The 21,129-nt window shown below is 44.3% G+C and overlaps 1 protein-coding gene across 1 annotated transcript in view; it reads right to left on the reverse strand.

The window, feature by feature from the left end:
* Cfap61 (cilia and flagella associated protein 61) overlaps window positions 1-21,129 on the reverse strand; it is a 256,849-nt gene that overhangs the window by 58,699 nt on the left and 177,021 nt on the right. The window contains exons 22-24 of the mRNA XM_055602635.1: window positions 13,063-13,355; window positions 3,851-4,178; window positions 2,079-2,170 (exon numbers count right to left, since the gene is read on the reverse strand). Coding sequence (XP_055458610.1) covers window positions 2,079-2,170; window positions 3,851-4,178; window positions 13,063-13,355 — 713 coding nt within the window. The remainder of the gene's footprint in view (window positions 1-2,078; window positions 2,171-3,850; window positions 4,179-13,062; window positions 13,356-21,129) is intronic.

Consider the following 21,129-nt stretch of genomic DNA (forward strand, 5'->3'; position numbering starts at 1 on the left):
ATATCTGTCTTTTCTCCCAAAGAAAGAAGTACTGATATTTTATGAACGCAGGACTTACGAGAATCGGCACATTAACCAGCCACGTCTTCTTCTGCAAGCAGTGTAAATGGTTTGCTCTGTATAAAGGATCAGTAACAACTCCAGGAGCAAAGACAAGGGGAATGGCTTATTCAAAGCCCATGAGAAGCAAATGGAAGAGCTGGGACTCAGGTTCATGAATGATGGGGATGGGGGGGGGGCAATGACTTATGACATTCCTAAGCTTTTAAGGATTTTTCAAGTATATTTTATTTATATCTGATTGATCAGAACCTGCCACATGGCTAGGCCTCCTTCCATAAAGATCTGAGAAATATCTTTATGTTAAGTTGGCCATGTCATTGATCCTCAAAAATACTCAGAGGTTCTGCCTCAGGGAGGAAAAAATCGAGTGTCGCACACGAGAGAGGGAGTCACCATTTGACAAGAGGCCAGCCTAGGACCATCTGTCAGAGGTGCTTACTTGAGGGGATGTCTCATTGGCCAGCCCAAGGAGAAGTCCCACCCACAGCTCCCACTTTTCCAAGATGGCCTTCTGTGTAATTCACGGAGGGGAAGAAAACAGTTGGGCCTGGTGGCCATTCCTGGCCCAAAGAATCTGCTTGTTCCAGTGTCACAAAGGCAGATGCCTGTAGCCTGATGGTATGCCAAACCTAACAAGGGCTTACTGAGCTTCAACAGTAAAGGGTAAATAAACTGGTATACCAAGATAATGGACTGTCACTCAGCACTTCAAGAAATGGTCTGTATAGCATGAAAAGACATGGAAGAGACTTAAATGTGTATTACTAGGCAAAATAAGCCAATCTAAAAGGCCACATGCTATGGTTCTGGTTACACAATGTGGTGGTTAACCCTGACTGCCAGTTTGGTGGGATTTAGGGTGAGCACAGAAAGCCCTGGGCACACCTGTGAGGCAGTGTTCCATGGCTGGCTCCTGTGCTGTATACAAAGGAGAAAGTTGGCAGAGCATGGATGCCTCTGTCTCTCTGCTTTCTCAGTGTGACAGTGATGGGACTACCGCCTCAAGCTCCTGCCTTCCCTGCCGTGAGGACTGTCCTCAAACTGTGGGCCCAGGCAAGCCCTTCCTCCCACAGGCCGCCTACTGTCAGGTGTTTGGCCACAGCAGTAAGGAGTGTAACTGATACATAGGACAACTTTGGAGACAATAAACGTTAGAGGTTGCTAGCCCTTCACATGGCAGAAAGGTTTTAGTAGGATTTTGCATGGCACTGTAATGGTAGATGCACTGTCAAGACCCTCTAGAATGCACAGAGTCCAGAGAGACTCCTAGGGAAAGCTACGGGGTCTGCTGCTAATCATGTGCGATGAAGGCCCGCCAGTTCTGATGACTGTGCCACTTTGGTGGGATATGTGGCCAGTTGGGGTGGGTGAGCATAAGTCATGAGAGAGGGGGAACAAGGAGAATCCAGGAAATCACTGTGACTTTTGCTTGAGTTTGCTATGAAATCAAAAGTACTCTCTAAAAGCCTATTAAGAAAACATATTAAGGCAGCAATAAACTGAGTTATCTCGTGATCTTTGGGAGTTAGAGATTGGGGATGGCTTAGCTGGGTACCCAAGGTTTCCTAGGCTTTCAGTCAAGATCTTGGCTGGAGCATAATCTGAAGGCTTGAATGAAACCAGTTCTAAGGCAGGTCACTTATACAGCTGGTATAGGCATCCTCCACTCTTTACCATGCAGACCTCACCAAAAGGTTGCCCAGGAAACCTTCCACTATTGCAGGTGATTATCTGGAAAGGGACAAGGTGGAAGTTTCAGTGTCTTTGAGATATGGATATAGATTTGGACCATCACCTCCACAATATCCTGCAGGCTGCACCAGTCAGTTCTGCTCCCTGTGGGAGTATGCCACATGACAGTGTGAGGAGCAGAGACACTTGGTGGCCACTTGGAATGTCGACATGCACAGGGGTGTATGATGTGAGACCCAACAACTTTGAGTGGAAAAATTTACCTTCCCTTAGAACCAAGCATTACAACCAGAAGCAAAGTAAATCTCAAGATCAATACTTACAAAGTTAGGCTGTGCCCTTTGTACATCCAAGGGACTTGGGATGGCGGGTTTGGCAATGTGCAGATAATGATAAGACCCAGGGAGAATCCCTCCTAGAGGAAATGGCAGGTATCCACATCATTAATGAACTGGTAGCAAACAGTTTATATTCCATCAAAGAGCAAACAGGGATGCCAATAATGGCCTGCTCCTGAAACCCCAGCTACAGTACACCCAGTTAGCAAGTAAGGCCCTGGAGTGGCTGAACTTCGTTTAATCAAATCAATACCCTACAATATAGCCATCAGTGGAAAGATGTGCCCTGCGATTTCCCACCCCTCCTGACACCCTAACCCACTGCTACCTGACTAGACCAAAAGCTACAGAATGCTGCCACGGTGCTCCCATGTAACACACTCCTCCAAAGAATCAGAATATTAAAAATGCATCTTATGTGGAAAATTAACAAAGTTCCTCACCGGGGCTTTAGAAAACTATTATTATGAAGTCCTTAATATTTTGTAGCTAATCTTGAGCCTGACCAAGCACTCTTCTTTGAGGCCCTCTGTTCTCTCACCTGCCTGAAGTCATTCCCCAAGGCTCCATCCAGAGCAGAAGCAGAGCAGAACCTCCTTGTAGCAAGGAGGGAAGGGGAAGGCCAGAGTGGAACGTAGGCCTTGTTCTCCTTGCCCTGGTATTCCATTTGCTAGAACGAGTTTATCAATGCCTTCAGGGCTTATATATGAATGCTTTGCAGGCTAGTTTGTGAACCTCCCGAAAGTGAACACCAAAACCCGTAAATATGTGGGAAAACCCACAGCATTTAAAATATCTCTTTTCTCTGTCTCTTTTTCTCTCAACATAATAAAACTTCCCCTTCCTGTGGGCAGCCTGAGGTGACCTGCGAAAATGGTTCACCCTATGAAATCAGGCGGACTAAGAGGTTCACATCCTTACATTCACCTTAGAAAACCCACGGAGCCACCCAGGCCACCAAAGATAAGCAAGTCCTAAAAGTATCAGAAGGGTGTCATTGTGAAGGGGCAATGTGCGCCACTCTGGCAGTATGATGGCAGGATCAGTAGATGTGCACAAACCAAACAGTAGAGCTGGACACAGGATCGACAGACAGCCCCCAAAGAGATCTGAGCTCCTGCTGCACAGGCTTAAAGCTACACAGAGGAATCTTAAAAGGTTGGCTGTAGCCACTGAACATATCCAAACCAGCAAGGAACCGAAGATATTTTTGAACTTATAGAGTTCACAGTTGCATTAACCTACACACGGGTTCCCCTTGCCACATGGAAATGATATAACTCCAGTTTCAGGGCATCCCATGCCCTCTTCCAGCATCACATAGATGCGATGCAGAGATAGACACGCAGGCAGCACAACCATACACAGGAAGTGAAAAAACAGAAGTATTTAAAGAGAGAAGGCTAAGGCATGGCTGCCTGGAAGCATCTCTTCATCTCTGAACTTATGGTGAGGATGGAAATGTACGGTAGGATGTCAGGGCAAACCACTGTTCATTAGCCCTGAGATGTCTAGGCAGGATACTGATGCTATTAATGGGGACTGTTAGGAGGAAGGCCACAATAAATGCCCAGGATGCAAAGGCCCACAATAATGACATTGCAAGCTTCACAGTAAAAGCCAAAGAAAAAAGATGGGCTCCTACTTTACCCCTATGAGAGCCCACTAGAGACCACGAGCTATGTTTAAGAGTAGCGTGACTGGCTTCGCTGACCACTGGCCTCACCAAATGAGAAAAAAAAGGAGCCTCCACATACCTTGGATCTTGGCTCCCTTGTACATGGGGATGAGCCGGTCTAGGTCAGCTGGCGGTTCAGTCACAGGCTCAAGGGTGGGGTCAAAGAGGCTAAGCATGGCTGCTGCCAGCTGGAAGCCAATTTCTTTGGAACTGAAATTGATGTGAGTCCAATCATTTGAATAGTAGCGATTGGAGAATTTGGTGAGCGAGCCAGCAGCTCTAATGGCTATATCATTGGTGTGGAAGGCAGTATCAATCACAAGCCGGCCATCATAGACCAGGCATGCGTCATTCAAAGCTTTAAATGTTTCGTAATCCACATTCTTCTTGTAGAAGCTGAAGAATGCCTGCAAAGTGAAAAAACAAAAACAAAAAACACCACACCATTAATGGGTGTGTGGTTTGAATAAGAATGGCCTCCACAGGCTCATAGGTTTGATAGAACTACGGAAAGGCTTAGAAGGTGCAGCTTTGCTGAAGGTGTTGTGTCACTTGGGGTAGGATTTGAAAAGTCCTCGATATTCCAGGTTATTGCTCTCTCTTTGCCTCCTGCCTGTAGATGAGATGCCAGCTCTCACCTCCTGCTCCAGAACCATGCCTACCTGCCTGCTGCTGTGTTCCCTGCCTGAGGATCATGGACCCTAATCCTCTGAAACTGTTAACAAGCCCCAATCAAATATTTCCCTGTATAAACTGCCTTAGTCACGGTGCATTTTCACAGTAGTGGAAAAGTAAGGCACTGGGCTGCCCCTTTCTGTGTTCCTTGCTGGCGAGTCATGAAGCTGGGTGTTCTCCCAGCTATTGTTCTTGATTTCACCTGTGCCAGAGTGTGAACAGTCTTCAAAGTGCGGAAAATGTCTCCCGAAAGTTTATCACAGCTCTGAGTGACCGAGAGTTTCAAAATGCAGCAATCTTGAGAATCTGCTTTATCTATTTATCTCGTGTATGTGTATGCATGCTTGGGTGTGTGGATTCTATGGCTGGTAATAAAGGTCAGAGGACAACTTGTGGGAGCCAGTTTCCTCTGCCCATAATGTGAGTTCTAGGAATCAAACGTAGGTTATTAGCCTCGGAAGCAATCGCCTCTCCTCTCCAAGCCATCTTGTCAGGCTGCAAGCCCAGCAACGTCATTGAAGCATGTCCTGGAGAGCTGTCCGCCATATCTGTGAGGCTAGCTCTTGCCCTGCTGCTTCCTATCCTGGAACAGCAGACAGAAGCATGACTAGTAGCCATGGGAACATTCATTTCTCTGAGTCTCGCCCTGACTCTGAACCTTTGTCTTCCTACACACCTCTCCTTCTCTCCTTCCTTTTCCCCACTTAGGTAGAGTAGATTTCTACCTATGTAAAAACAGAGGAAGATATTTGACAAATTCAAATCACATGTAAGAATAGTGTCCTTTACTTCTTGAACTTCGACATTCTTCAAAAATTTCTACAAAGTTCTGCCTGTTAGTTTCTTTTTCTACATTTTGTTAGTTTTTGTTAAGGATCACAATTCAGCAATATTTTAATTTGTTTTTTTTAGCACCGCTGTGGCGCCAGTACCCATGCTGTGCTGGCGCGCTCACAACTTCCGCTGCAGTTAGATTTTCACAGTGGAATTTCCACGCCGAGATGTGAATCGGCAAATCTCACAATGATTTGATAAACCTCACTCGTTCACATGCTCAGGAAGATAATTCCATGCTAGCTACCTGTTAAGGCCACAGGAATCTCTTGGTGAAAAAAAAAAAAAAAAAAAGAAAGAAATATGGAGAGTACTAGGGGCAGAGGGACATCAGTGAACAGGGAGGACTTCCTCAGGAGCTGCCACAGCTGGGATCTAGACTGGCTGGAGGCTGCATACCTGTCAGGAATCCTACAGGCGTGGCCACGAGGCAGGACTAGAAAAACCTCTGACACACGAGGAAATGCCAATTTCTGTTCCCCGAGATTCTGTATGCATTTGTGTGTATGTGTGTGCAAATGCCTATGCATGTGTGTGGAGGTCACCTACACCTTCCGAAACAGGGTCCCTGGCTGCCCTGGAACTCACTGAATAGTCTAGGCCAGCCAGCCACTGAGCGCAGGGGTCCCCCGGACTGCACCTCCCTGGTCAGGTCTCCTATCACCACGCCCATTGTTTGTTTTCTTCACCAGCTTCAAGGCGGTTCTGCTTCTGGAGGGGTGGAGCAATGCCCCGAGCCTGGATCTTCCACCAAAACTCTCTATAAACCCTCATCACAATAGAAGGACTTCTCCTAACGTTCTAACTACTATTTAAAGTCAGGGAGATTGTGTATAAAGCTGAAGCAATAACCAGCATGGGACTAATTTTCATATTTGGAAGCTTTTAAAAGAGGGTGAGTTATAGGCATTTTATGATAAAATAAAAGAAAAAAAAAACTTCTGAAAAAGAAAAAAGTTGGCAAATTTTGAAGTAATATCAAAAGGTTTTTCTGGTTATAAGAACAAAGAGAAAATTCTATTAAAACAAGCACAGCTTTAAAGCCTCAGGAAACACTATATATAATTGGGATATAATTAAAGTATAAAGGAAGCATGGGGCCAAATAATGGTCAAGAATCTGCTAAAATTTAGTGAAAGCCATGGATTTATGACTCAAGAAACTAACTGATCCACAGGTAAGATAAAAAGTTAAAGCACAATAAACTATGGACTGCATCAAACTTCTGGACATGAATGACAAAGAGAAAATCCCGAAGCCCCACAAAGGAAATGATGCATTACATCCAAAAGGGAGCAATGCCTTCAATGCTGACAAACTTTTAAATCAAAATCAGCAATATCAAAACACGGTGAGAAACAGATTCAAAGTTAGAGGGATACCTGTTAGCCCCAAATTCTATACCCAGTAAAAATAAACACGTTTTTCCAATACAATATTTATTTCTAGCAGACTGACCATATAAAAAATACTGACAGAAGCTTCTTAGGTGAAGAAAGACCTGTATTTTCAGAAACAAAGAAAGAGTCAAAAAAGTGAGAAGAATGTCTGCATATACATAAAATAGGTTTCTTAGTTCTTTAAAAAACGAACGAAGCTGGGGAGTAGAACTCAGTTGGCAGAGTGCTTGCCTAAAACGGAAAGAGTCCTAGGCTTGAGCCTCAGCACTGCATGCACCAAAAACAGAGGTACCCACCTGCGATCCTTGCACGGGGGATGTGGAAGTAGAAGGATCAGGAGTTCAAGGTCATTCTCAGCTACCCAGAGAAATGGAGGCCAGACTAGGCCACGTGAGACTCTTTTTTTCTCCCCTTCCCACAACCCCCTCTCTCCTCACACACAGTATATATGCATATATTTGTTTAAGATAAAAATTCTAGCATTGTCTCTTTTTAATTCAATGTGCATAGGTGTAATAAAGTAGATGTCTAGTGTATAGGAAGAGGGATCTGTATTGTTGCAAGTTTAAAAAAATATTTTATAAAATGATACAATACTAACTGCACTGAGGTAAAACATTGCTTAAATATCCATAGATAAATCACTAAAAAACTGAGTAAGAGTAAGAGGTAGCTTAAAATCCATTTGAATTAGAATGCTCAAAAATAATAATAACTCAAGAGGAAGCAGACAAGGTAGAAAATAAGTACAGGAAACATGGGGATTGGGATTGAACAGCAGACAGAAAACAAAATGGCAGGCCTAAATGTAACTGCATTAGTAATTGCATTAAGTATGAATGGTCTAACTACTTCGATTAAAATGCACAGACAGGAAGGATAAGAAAGCGTGTGACAGGCAGAATTTTAAGACAGTTCCTGAGGTTCTCACCTAGCCCTGTACGGACAGACTGTGACTGTGAGAAGGCACAGTTATTTGGCATGACGTTAAGAGAGATCACATTCAGTGAGTGTGAGCTAATTAAGTGAGCGTCTAAAAACAGACAGGCTTTTTGTGCAGAAGATTCAAAGTGTGATTAAATCTGACATGAAGGCAAGTCTCCATTCCAAGACCTTATAAAGAAAGGGGTCATGTGGTTAAGACTGAAGATGGCCTCTCGGATCTGATTGTGAACTCTGAGCCCATAAATGAATGTTGTTTTAGGCTGCTGTATTTGTTAGGCAGTCATAAGATACTTATATAGTATTGTTAGTGATACTTTCAAAAATATACTTTAGATATAAAGACACTGGCAAGCTAAAATTAAGCAAATTAGAAAATATGCTATGCTAGTACTAAATACATGACGGATAAAATGGCCATATTAATATAAACCAGGTAGATCTGAGGATAAGGAATACTATCAAGAAATACAGTAGTATATTCCAAAATGATAAGGCCACAACCCACAAGTTAGATATCAAAGTTATAACTGTTCATGGGCTTAACAGCAGAGCAAAGAAAGAAAAAAAAAAAGTTAGATATAATCAAAGAGAAAAATAGAAACTCCTAAAATAATGAGATAATAATAATGTTGCTCTTAGCAATTATTTTATTTAGTTCCAAACCACTGGTGAAATACAGTAAATATCAGTAAAGAGAATCCAGCAGCAATATCAACCACACAGAACTAATTATTATTTACAGAAACATTATGTCCAATAGCTACTGAATACTTATTCATAGGATATAGACAAAATTCCACGTATTCTTAGACATGAAATCCATCCCCATACTTCTTAAATGATTGGATAATAGTAAACAATGGCACTGAATTGAAAATCAATTAAAAATACAGTATATATGATACATAATCCAGGGTCAGTGAAGAATCATAAAGTAGGCAGACAATATTTTGGCCAAAGTGCTAGGAAAGATTCAATATATTAAATTTTTTGAGGGGTAGCTAACATATTAAGGAAAACTTAGGGTTTAAAAAAATATTGTCAATGACTTAAGATTCTACCTTTCAAAAGCAGAAAAGAGAAGGATGAAGTAGATCCAGTACAAATAGAAGGAAGAGAGTAATCATTGAGAACAAAACCGCAGGAAGAGAAAACGAGCTGTCTTTATTGAGAAGTAAGTGTTGATTTTTATCTTTGAAAAAACATCAATAAAATTGACAGGCCTCCATTTTAGACTAGGGACATAGACAGGCATGGGGAGTGAATGCAATTCGTCAGTGTCAAGAAGAAATGAGGTGGGAGACTTCCAGATAAGATGGCTGGTGAAGCAGAGAGTAATCATCATCGTCGTCATAAAATAGACTCTATTATAAGGAGATGAAATGAGGGTGGGCCTTGGAAATCCACAAAGGAAGTGAAAATATACCTGGGAAAGGCAGAAACACAACAACAAAATGGGAGGCAGAGTGGTAACCATAATGTAGACTTGGCCCACTCTTCCTTGGTGGTGGTGGTGGGGAGCAGCACAGAAGCTGGGTGGAAGATGGACAGTCACTTCTCGGGTATGATCTAGGGAGTTGTGGAGGTGGAAGGCAAAGGGACTCAGCTAGCCCGCAGACTGAAAAGCTAAAATGTACCTTTGGAGGTTCCCAGTACAGAAAGAATGACAGGAACGTGCTAATAACCTGTATAGACAGCTCTCAAGAGAAGAAATAGAAGTGACCAACATGCACTGGAAAACATGTCAAACATCCTTGGCCATCAGGGAAAGTAAAACTGCTCTGAGATTCTAGCTCACTTAGTCAGAATGGCTATCATCAAGAAAATAAATGGAGCCGGGCAGCGGTGGTGCACATCTTTAATCCCAGCACTTGGGAGGCAGAGGCAGAAGGATCTGAGTTCCAGGCCACCCTGGTCTCCAGAGCAACTTCAAACTAGAGCTACACAGAAGAAACCATTCCTCAACCCCAATCCCCACTCCCCTACACCTCCCCGACAAAAGGAAAGAAACAATGTATTTTTGTGTGAGTGTCAGGGTCTCTTGCTGAATCTGGAGCTGGCCGACCTGGCTAAACTTTCTAGTCATTGGTTTCCAAGGATCTGCCTATCTCCACGTGCCCAGCACTGTGATTACAGGCATGCAACATGACACTCGGCCATTCACATGTGTGCTGGACAGCCAAACACAGACCCTTATATTTATATGACAAATATTCAACCAACTGAGCCATCTCCCCAGCCAAATGCCACCAATTTCGACCAACTTAAACCAAACAAATAAATTACTTAAATAATATAATCTCCTAAAATTGACATGAAAGAAGCGGAAAATCCAAGTATCTAGTAGAGAAATTGAATTTGTTCCCTTTCCTATCCTATATGTTCCATCCACTGATCGTTTTACTGAATAATTTTATCAACACTCAAAGAAGTAACGTCAGCTTCACAGCAGCCTTTTAAGACAATGCAAAGGGAACAAACATCACCTAAATTATTTCAGGAGGCTGGCAGGGCTCCAACTTCCACCCTACAGTGGTGACACAGTGACAGTCCAGCGTCTTTCACTTCAAAATGCTCCTAACACAACTAACAAAATTACACAACACTTAGATGGATAACCATGAATAATTGGGATTTATTCCAGACGGATTGAAAAATTTGGAAAAGCAATCAATCTAATCCATTACATTTATAATACTGGAGAGAGAAAAAAAATACAACCTCTTTGAAAGCTATTGGAAATTCATTTGATGAAGTTCAGCAGCCATTCTTGAGGAAACTTCTGTGCAAACTAAGAATGAATGGTTACTTCTTCCATCTGATAAAAGACACCATGGAAACCCACAGCAACTTCATTTTACCGGCAGACCCGCAGTTCTCTCTGAGAGGCAGAACAAGGCAAGGCCCCTGCTTTCCAGCCGTTCCCCAGCAGTGCACTGAGGACGCTCAGTACAATAAAACAAGGGTTTGAATAAAAAGACTAAATGCCAGGAAGGAATTCATCATGCACATTGCTTGCATTGCATGTTTATGCATTTAGAAATCAACCCTCAGAACTAGAAACTAAATTTGGCAGTGTTTCAGATTATAACGTTTATCTGAATTGCACATTGAATAGTATCCACAATCAATCAGAAAACCAAATTTAATCCATTTACAACAGGTCAGACACTTCATAAAAGGAATACACGCATGTCCAACGAGTGCATGAGACAATGTTCCTATCATTAATTACTAATAAAGCACAAACTAAAAACAGTGCTGCACTACAGAACATATGTGAAGTGGCTAAAGTTAGAAAGCCTGAGAATTCTAAGTTATCAGAAGAAAGAGCACTCAGAACTTTTCAATAAAGTGCTTGTGGAAATGTAAAGGGGACTTGGAATTCAGAGCCGGACACAGGCCCACGGTAACCTTGTCTTCACTTGGTTACACCAACCGAGACCCTGCTCCAAATAAGGCCACATTTGCTGGTGCTGAGCGTTAGAACATCAACATATGCCTCTGAGAAATGGGAAGAACCTGGGGACCCATAACAGCATTGGCACAGTTGAGAGACATGTTCGCACCCATCCAAAGCTGCCTGACTCCCTGACAGATAATGATGGCAGCAGGGGAAAGAGGGCTAAGCACTGCCTTTTCCTACCCCCCCCCCACACCAACTGCTGGCCAAAGAAAGATGCAGACCATAAGTCAACAGAGCTCTGGACATGTCTCCAGAGGCCATTCCTTCTGAGACAACATAGTTGTCCAGTGCTGTGAATTAGAATGGTCCCCATAGGTTTCCATATTTGGATGCTTAGTCCCTGGGGAGTGGCACTATTTGAAAGGAGTAGGAAGTGAGGCCTTGTTGGTGGAAATGTGTCACTGGGGGTGGGCTCTGAGCTTTCAAAAGTCCCTGCCAAGCCCAGTGTCTCTCTCTCGGCCTACAGAGCAGGTTTTAACTCTCAGCTACTGCTCCAGCTCTTGCTGGCCTGCCAGACTAAACCTCTGAAACCAGAGGCAAGACCCCAATTAAATGCTTTCTTTTGTAAGAGTGGCCTTGGTCATAGTGTCTCTTCACAGTAATAGAACAGTGTTCCAGACAAAGTCTGGAACCTATCTGGGTGTTCCATAAATACTGTAGAGTGAATACTCAAACAAATGCAGGAAATGGCAGATTAGAAGTTTTCTAATGACCCTTGGGCCTTATTGTTCCCTGGTCACACCCTCTATGAAAAGGTGACATTATTTGACCTGGATTCTTAGGTCCTGTAATGGTAGAAAGGAGCCCAGACCCAGAGAGCTACAGGCAAGGCTTTTGATCAGAAAATCTGCTCCAGTGCAGCTATGACCAAAAGCTGGCTGGCCAGTGGCGGGCTTTGGGAACAGAGGAAAAGGGCACTGCGCACATGCAAGCTCCTGCTTGCTGTCCCTGCCAGGTTCCTCAGCCAGTGAGGGGCTCACGCTTATGCTGTGCACGGGCCCTGGGTGGGTCAGCATCTGGCTCAGCCATAGCCTAGCTCCTTAGTTGGTGGACTCTGTGTCAGGCCATTTTCAGGCTTCCTGGGCCTGCTTACCCATTAGCAGGGCTGCTGTGACTTTAAGTCTGGGGTTGCCCATGGGGTGTGTTATAAGAAAACAGAGTAGGGACAGCCCCTTTCCAGCAGCTGGCAATGGACCCTTGGGGGTGGCCTCCGCTCAGTGAGGTCCACTCCTTCTCTTTTGATTTGCAGTGGGCAGAATGACTTGCCTGGAGGAAAACAGTGAGCCAGCAGAGATGTTCCCAGACTGCTGAGGCCTGGTCTAAGGGACAGACACTCCAGCTCCCGACCCATTTGCTCTTAGAACTATCACTACATTTTGGAAAAGCCCAAGCTTAAGAAAGGGCTAAACTCTCAGCTGAAGTGGACCCAGCATTAATAGCCAGAGAAAAATAAATGCATCTCCTAGATGACTCCAGCTCTGTGTACTGTCTTAATTCGGCTATACAAGAAATCTCCGGTGGGAACGGCCTACTTGGGCCAGGCAAACCCCCAGAGTGGAGGCAATGGTGACAATAAATTTTTAAGTCACTGTGTTAGTCGTAGCTTCTTGCTTCTGGGTGAGGGACAACCCAGACAGTTTTGAAAACAGGCTCCAGATATGTGGCCGTAAATTCTCTGCTGTAATCTTTCAGAGTCCCTAGTCCCTGGGAGGTTAGTACTGTCCCCAGGCCAGTGGTTCTCAACCTTCTTAGCACTATGACCCTTTAATACAGTTGCTCATGTTGTGGTGATTCCCCTCCGGACACTATTTCATTGCTACTTTGTAACTGTAGTTTTGCTACTGTTGTGAACCGTAATGTAAGTATCTGATATGCAGGGATATCTGATATGCTGCCCCTGTGGGGTCGCCACCCACAGGTTGAGAACCGCTGTCCTAGGTAGGCAGCCGGTGTGGTTGGGGATGGACTTACTGAACACTCCAGTCTGAAAGGCTTGGTGGAAGTGGTGAAGCAGGCACTGGAGATGGGATCCGGGTTCTGGCCATCGTTCCACTGGGCCAACAGCGCGTCCCGATACACAGTCACTCCAGCTTCGCTGAGCGCGTCTTCCAGGGCGCTCTCTATGACATAGTTGTTGATACAGGTTACGTTCGAGTCAGCTGGCGGATGAACGAAGTAGATGCAGCTCCCCTTCATGCCAATGTGTAGGAGTGTCTCGACTGTTGTATAAGCATCGAGTGTATTCCCATAGACAATGACCGTCCCTAGAGAGAGGGAAATGCTAAGACATACAGTTAAAAAAAAAAACTTATTAGTCAAATGCTAATAACGCCGAATTGCTCCCTCTAACCCTTTCATTTTTCAGCTGCAGGAAGCCAGTAGTGTTACCTAGCAACGGCGACCAAGATAATTTAGTAAAGAATTGGCACAAAACATCCCACAAAGTAGTCAAGTACTTCTAACACAGAAGTAGGACATTCATTTATGTTCCTATAATTTGAAAGTTGAAATTATGCTGAAGGAAATGGTCTAGGATAAAACCTTTTATCTTGTGTTTGTTCCCTATTTGCTACACTTATTAAAGAAACAAAATTGCTGAAGTCGGCCGTGCATACAACTTCTCTTGAGCCCTGAGAGGACACTGGTAAAAAACACATTGGAATAAGGGATGCGACAGAGAGCTTTAACATGTAAATGCTGGCCTGGGTTGGTTTCAAGGTACTTCCCTTCATTTCTGAAAACCAATAGTTGGAACATTCTGCTTTCAATGGGTAATTTTATAAAGATTCAAATTGCTAGTTGTAGAATTTAATGTGTCAAGGCCTAGGTAGGGGGACTGAAGGGTGTTATTTTGCTCAGCAAACACAAAATCATAAAATAAGCTTAAAAGAAGTCCCTGTATAACAGCATTTTGAGAGAAGCAGTCAACTCCGTTTATTTACATATCTCAGATATGCTATAGAAATAATTATGAATGTTATTTTATTATTATGCAAGTCTTGAGCTCAGTGGCACTATAAACTGAATGTAGGTTCTACTGTTTTGATACTGAGTTGGTATTTTTAAAATTCCTCTCAAAAATCCTTATTCTGCATTTTTTATCATGACAGGAATATTTAACATGATAGCTTCTTTCTTCATGAATTTCTTCTTTTTCTTTTTTTTTCTTCTTATTTACAATTTATTCACTTTGCATTCCAACTGTAGCCCCCTCCCTCATCTCCTCCCAGTCCCACTCTCCCTCCCTCTTCCTCCCCTATCTCTCTTCCCTAGTCCACTGATAGGGGAAGTCCTCCTCCCCTACTGTCTGACCCTAGCCTATCAGGTCCCATCAGGACTGCCTGAATCCTTTTCCTCTGTGGGCTGCCTGAGTCACCCCACTAGGGAGAAGTGATAAAGGAGCAGGCAATCGAGTTCATGTCAAAGACTGTCTCATCAGAAGAAATGCCTGTATACTTGTTTTTCAGATCTGCCGTAAGAATTTTACCATAAAGTTCATTGAGTTTCCTGTTTTATTTTTGTGGTTCATATAATGGTATGAAAAGAAGTTTCATAAGGGAAACTAAATAAGTGTATTTATTCAATCTTGTTGAATAAATTATGCAAAACTTGCTTTCTCTTTTCTTTCCATTTATTGGAAATTGATTTTTTTTCATACAATATACTCTGATTACAGTTTCTCATCCCCCAACTCCTCCATGACCCTATATCTCCTCCCATCCAAATCCACACCCTTTCTGTCTCTCATCAGACCACAACCAGGCATCTAAATAATTAATATAAGATAAAACAAAGCCAAACCAGAACAGGACCGAAACAAAAGAATAGAGTCAAATAAAAAGTACAAGGAACACATAGATGTAGACATACACACACACACATTTGCACAATAGGAATCCCCTAAAAACATAAAACTGAAAACCATAACATATACTCAAAAGACTTTTAAGGTTATCAAAGAAAAATCTCCAAAGATGCCACTGAGTTCATTTTATGTTGGCCTTCTACTGATGGGCATGAGAGATACCCTTAAGACTGGGTTGTTTCCTCAGTGAGACTCCCTTAGAGAAAACTAAGTTTTCCTTTTCAAGTGGTTATCAACTGGAGATAGCGTCTGGGTTAGGGGTGGCAGATGTCTCTACTTCTCCCAAGGTTACCCCATCTGGTGCAGAACCACCCGTGCAGGCCCTGTGCACGCTGCCCCAGTCTCTTGTGAATTTATATGAGTATCAGTCCTACTGTGTTGAAAAGGTTTGTTTCCTTTGTGTCTTCCATCCCCTCTGGCTCTTATACTCTTTCTACTTCCTCCTTTGCAGAGTTCCTTAGCCCCTAAAGAAAGGGATTTGATGGGGACATCTCTTTAAGGGGTGACTCACTCTCTACATATAGCCTCCTTGTGGTTCTCTATATTTGTTCCCATCTGTTGCAGGGGGAGACTTCTGTGATGATGGTTGAGCAAGGGACTGATCTAGGAGTATAGTAGAATGGCAGTAGGAGTCATTTTATTACTATGGTCCTTTAGCAGAACATTAAAAAATAGTATTTGGTTTCCTCCTATGTTCCTGGCCTCTCCAGTCTCAGGATCTTGACCAACCAAGCAGGTTCAGATTCATGGACTGAACAACTTCTCCTGGGAAAGGGCGCCAGCAAAACTAGCTCTCAATCCAAAATTTAAAAAGAAGTATGATGGCTTACTTAGGAAAAAGATAAGCTTCGAGGAGGACATCCAAGTGGCCTCTCTGGGGGACTCCAAGTATAGAAAATACCCTGTGTGTGTGCCTCATCTGCTATGCAATGTCAAGCCAGCAGTGAGGATGTGCCATCCTCACCCACCTTGGCCATGGGGCTTCCTACTGGGTGCTGGGGAAACAGGTTCTTCAGACCAGCAGTTCCTTGGCTGACAGAACCAACATTTAAATATTGAAGCTCCCACCGGCTGCAAAACAGCAATCTTGGCTGCCCAGCACAGCCAAAAGTGGACCTGCCAGGAGAGCGAAGGTGTGAACTTAGAACTGTCACAGGTTTGTGTCTTCCTACTCTTTCATGCTCATTTTCAGCTGAAGAAAATGTGGGTGTGCCCCACAGAGAGTACAACGTGGCATTTCCTACTCTCTGCCACGCTAGCTGGAAGCAATTTCACTGTGACCTTTTTTTCTACAGGCCCAGAGAAGAAGGGCAGCTCTTCTGTGTGTGTGGCAAGCTGGACTCTGTAACAAGCATTCCTCATGGACTGCCAACCGCTTCCATGGTGAATACCAAGGCCCGCCTTCGTGTGTTTCCCACCCAGGGCTCATGGTGGCATCAGCTGGGCTCCGATAGGCTTTGGTGGCCCTGGGCTACCTAGAGCTTTGCTACCTTTAACATACATGTCTCTCTTGGGCCATCTCTACCTGATGACTACAGCTTTCCTTCGTGAACATTCCATGTACCTGGCATCTGAAAACTCGAGTTTCCACAGCAACTTCTGCTTCACTTTACGGCCTCCCAGGGACTCCTTGCAGGAAGTCTATCCCAGGAACGCACTGCCTGTTCTGGAAACTTGGTGCAAACCTCCATTACTCCCTAGCCCTTTGCTTCTGGATATCTGCAAAATCAGCACTATGAAGATGCTGCAGTCAAGTGCCGCTGCCGGCTTGAGAGGCTGCCTGACCCCACCGCTGGACCACGGCCGCAGTGGCCTGCGTGACTCCACCGTGGAGCACCTTTCCCTAGTTGGCCATTTTCAACAGCAAACTGCCCTCTGTTCTTGCATTCCCTCTCCGTTTGCTTCTTTAAATGCAGACTTTTTTTAAAGAGCTTTCAGGTTTACATAGGGCCTTTGACAGTTGAGCTCTTACCCTCAAGGTATCATCCCTGCTGCCCCGGTACCAACTTCACTCAGGTGGCACAGTAAGAACTACTTGGTCCACAGGTGGGCTGTGAAATGCAATCATGTTCACCTGAACAATATTAGATCTGATTTTAGGTTTCCTGGGTAGCTCACAGAATCCTACCTAATCTTCAACGTAACCAAAGTTGTATGTAACTACAACCAACATTAAGTGTCAAATAACAGTCCTGTATAGAGGTGGCATTAGAAGTGAGGGAAATGAGAAATCCCCTGTTTAATGTCCTGCGTCAGACAGACGGAAAAACACAGGTTTCTAAGGGCCTCAAGAGCTTCTGGAGGCTCCTAGGGCCTTTGGATTGTGGTGCTAGCCTTGATTTCGGATCTTAGGGCTTTTGTACATTTTAGATGGAGCTTATCCATTGCATAATTTCCATATCCCAAGGAGTAGATAGATTTTGGTGTTAATCAAGTCAGAAATGAGATTAAGAGAGCACAAGAGTGACAGAGAGCTGGCAGAACAGTCAGAGCCTGGGGTACAGATTGTCCCCAATCCTAAGATCAGAAAGGAAAGGAAGAATTCAAAATCCAGGGAAGAAAAGCAGTGGCTCAATGTTTATTTCAGATGAACGGAGGGGAATGTGAGTAAGGAACGGGAAGGGGCAGAGTACTCTAGGCTCTGGTGACAGCTGCCTACTTTTGCCAGGATACTGAAAAGGACATGGACAGGGTGCCCCAGGCACAGAACGCATTGGCCCTGTGTGGAAGGGCTGAGGCAGACTCATGTTCTGCAAGGTCTATGTGTCCGTTGACATAGCATTCACTGTCTTGACAAGACAGAGGCTTCGGTTTAAGGTGAGTTTTGTCAATGCAATCCTAGGACTCCATGCTTTACAACTCTGGGTACTTGCAGGTATTTGCAGGGAAAGCCTCCCAAATGTGACAAAAACGTCAGCTACTCCTTTGAGGTCTGTCTGTACGTGAGGAGAAAAGGTAGAAAAGTGGAGGATCTCTTTTGAGGCCAGTTTTATGCTAACAGATCCTGGTCATGGTGTGTTTTCCAGCTCTGCCTGCTTAGCAGGTGAGAAAGGACAAGCTTTTACACTTAACAGGTGGCAGGTGAAAGGGCAAGCTGTCCCACCTTTAAATGGCAAATGATGATGGCTGCTTGGAATTCTGGGCGCATTTGTAATTAAAAAAAAAAAAAAAAGACTGTGGAATACCACTGCAACAGTTTCCACGGAATGCCAACATTCCCCTCTTACTAAAGTACAGACCTGGGAAAGAAGGCAGGGTCCCAAGGGACAGCCCTAAAGATGACCTTGGACAAGAAGAAACAGGAAGCCACTCTCCTGCTCCGTGGCAGTCTTTGGAACAAGCTGTGCAAGTAGATTCCCAGAGGATGGGGAGATGGGGGGTTGGGAGAGGAAGCAGGGAGAGGCAATGTGAACCAAGACCCCAGTAAACTGCATACCCCTCACTTCAGACTGGGAAGGGAAGGGATTTAGCATTTAAGATGTGGGTTTCAGGAAACAGTGACTGCCTTGCCTCTGGTACTCCTTTACACAGGCAGCTGTGACAGGACCACACCCGTCATGCCTGAGAGTCTGAGCTGCAGCAGTTACAGCTGGGCAGGAGGGCCTTACGTTAAGGGGAGGAGGGAGCTGTCAGCTTTGTCATCCTGGTTCCTGATTACAGTAACGGTGTCAAGGCTCTGAAAATCCCCTCGTATTTCAGGGAAAGATGCTTTGTAGGAAGGGAAAGCTAAGTTAATCTCTCTATTAAATTCAAGGAATAAAGTACAGTACTTTTCTTCCAGTCAGACATTTACCACAAAAGCCATGGAACAACCTTTCTAAGAAATGATTTCAAGAGAGGCCGGAAGATGCTCCGCTCCTCTGGCTCACAGGCTGGGAGAACCCATTCTGCCCTAGCTCAGGAGCTCACTGACCCCATTTGGCACCCCAAAGGCAGAGGAGGCTTCTGGGAAAGACTGCAGCTCAGGAAGGAAGAAGGGCACTCTGACCTGGAGGTCTGGCTGCAAATTTGGAGCTCAAGAACTGGAGGGGGGAAAAAAGAGAGAGAGATCTTTGTATGTGGGTTGAACAAGGATTTTCTTCCAGGCTATGCAGCCAAGGATGACCATCAACTTCTTGAGTTTTTGCCTCTCCCTCCCAAATTCTGGGATTGCAGACAAGCACCACGAAGTGGCTTTTTATTGTTGCTGTTGTTCTATTTTTTGAGACAGGTTCTTCTGAATGCTAGGCAAGACAGGTTATGTACCACCAGTCCTGATTTCTATTCAGTTCTATTGTTTAAAGTGATATTATTATTGTTGTTGTTGTGTGTATGAAATGTGTGGGTACATTGGTGTCTTGGCATATGTGGACAGCTATGTGAAGTCAGCTCTCTCCTTCCACCCTGCTTAGGGTCTGGGGCTCGCGCAAGTTCGAGTGACCAGTCGGCTCACCAAACACTTCACCCGCAGAGCCATCTTTCTGGCCCCATTCTGTCCTATTTTAACAAAGACCTCAATTTCCTTCGTCCACTTCAAAAGAGACATATGGTCATTCTGTATGACCTCTTCATCCCCAGACGGGCCTGGAAGATAGGTTTTATTGTTGTCCCAACCCCCATGCCCCCAGAAAGCAGAGCAGAGAGGTCAAAGTCACACAGCAGCCAATGGGTGGCCCAGAGCATCCAGACCCAGTGAGCATGTTCACATCCAGCAGCCTGCCCTGTTCTGTGCTCGTAAGCGGATACCCGACCCAGGATTTAAAATACTCTAATTGGAATTTTATCAGGATGAATTCAAGGATTTGCTAGTTAATGCAAGAATCAAAAAATATATTATGAAAAACCACTTGTTGACAAAGCATCTCTTGCCTACAAATAGACAATACTCTTCATTCTTTTTATAAATCAGAGCATAAGGTTTCTTTGACCCCAGCCTGACCTGCCTCATTTTTCCCTGCCAAACATAAAGGGAAGAATGTATTCGCTATAACAAAGGTTCTGTCATCGTTGGTGACTCGTGCATTGGAATTTTAATGTTTGTTCTTCCTACAAACATGCTTTTAATAAGGCAGTAAACCGTATTTAGCTACAGATGAAAATAATTGATCCATTCCAAGCCATTAGGGTGGTTTTGGGTTTTTGTTTTTTTTTTTCTTTTACCCTACTTTTCATTCTCATGGAAAGTGCAGAGGTAAGAGCAGATGAATTTCAATCAGTTTCAATTAATGCCATAAACGGCTCTGATATATCAGTTGCTGGGTTCTATTAGAAACCCCACTACCACCCAGCTGAACACTCCTGGTTTTGTTTGTACTTGAGAGCACCATTTGAGCTGTGAGGTCACTCACTATTCTCCATACCCCAGAGCAGTGCCCATAGCTGGGGTAGTTGACATGTGTAACTCTAGAGGACAGAAAATGGAGACACAGCTGCTTCCATCGCAGCCACTGGGCTCTCCTCTGGGAGCAGAGGACCGTGGTGTCAAGCAGCAGCTGGGAGAGGGCCACACTCTGAGGCAGCATCTGCGTGTGAACAATGGGGAGTCCACCCCTCCTGGGACAGTCATTGTTCCTGCCATCAATTATCCACCGTCCTTCTAGAGCAATCGGTCTGCGCTACAGGAAAGTCAAGCCTGGCTTGTCCTAGGACTTAGGAAGTGGGCCCAAGAGAGATGGACAAGCCTTCCTACTACAGCCAGTAGAGATACGAACATTTATTTCTCTTTAAAAAAATTAATTTTATTATGCAATATTATTTGTGTGTGTGTGTGTGTGTGTGTGCGCGCGCGCGCGCATTATGAATGCAGGTATGTGCAAGCCACAGTCATATGTGCAGGTCAGAGAACAACTTCTGGGATTCTCTTGCCCTTTTCCACTGTGGGTTTTGGGAACTAAACTTAAGCTGTCAGGCTTTCATGGCAAGAGTTTTATCTGCTGGGCTATCTTGCTAACCCACAAACAAACAAAATCTCACTCTTTAAAAGCTCAGACTGGCCTGGAACTCACTACATTCCACAAAAAAGTGAGTTGTGGGCTCACAGCTGTGGGCTAGCCCACAACTCTTGCTGATCCTCTTGCCTCAGCTTCCTTTTCTCAAATTCTTCAGAGAAGGGCCCTGTATTTGGTTTTTGGTCACTTTCCTGTGCCCCCCCCCCCCGTCACCAACCATCTTGCATGCAATGGGAAGCAAGCTGC

This window comes from Psammomys obesus, unplaced genomic scaffold (assembly GCF_907164565.1).
Source record: "Psammomys obesus unplaced genomic scaffold, mPsaObe1.curated_primary_1811, whole genome shotgun sequence".
Taxonomy (NCBI): Eukaryota; Metazoa; Chordata; class Mammalia; order Rodentia; family Muridae; genus Psammomys; species Psammomys obesus.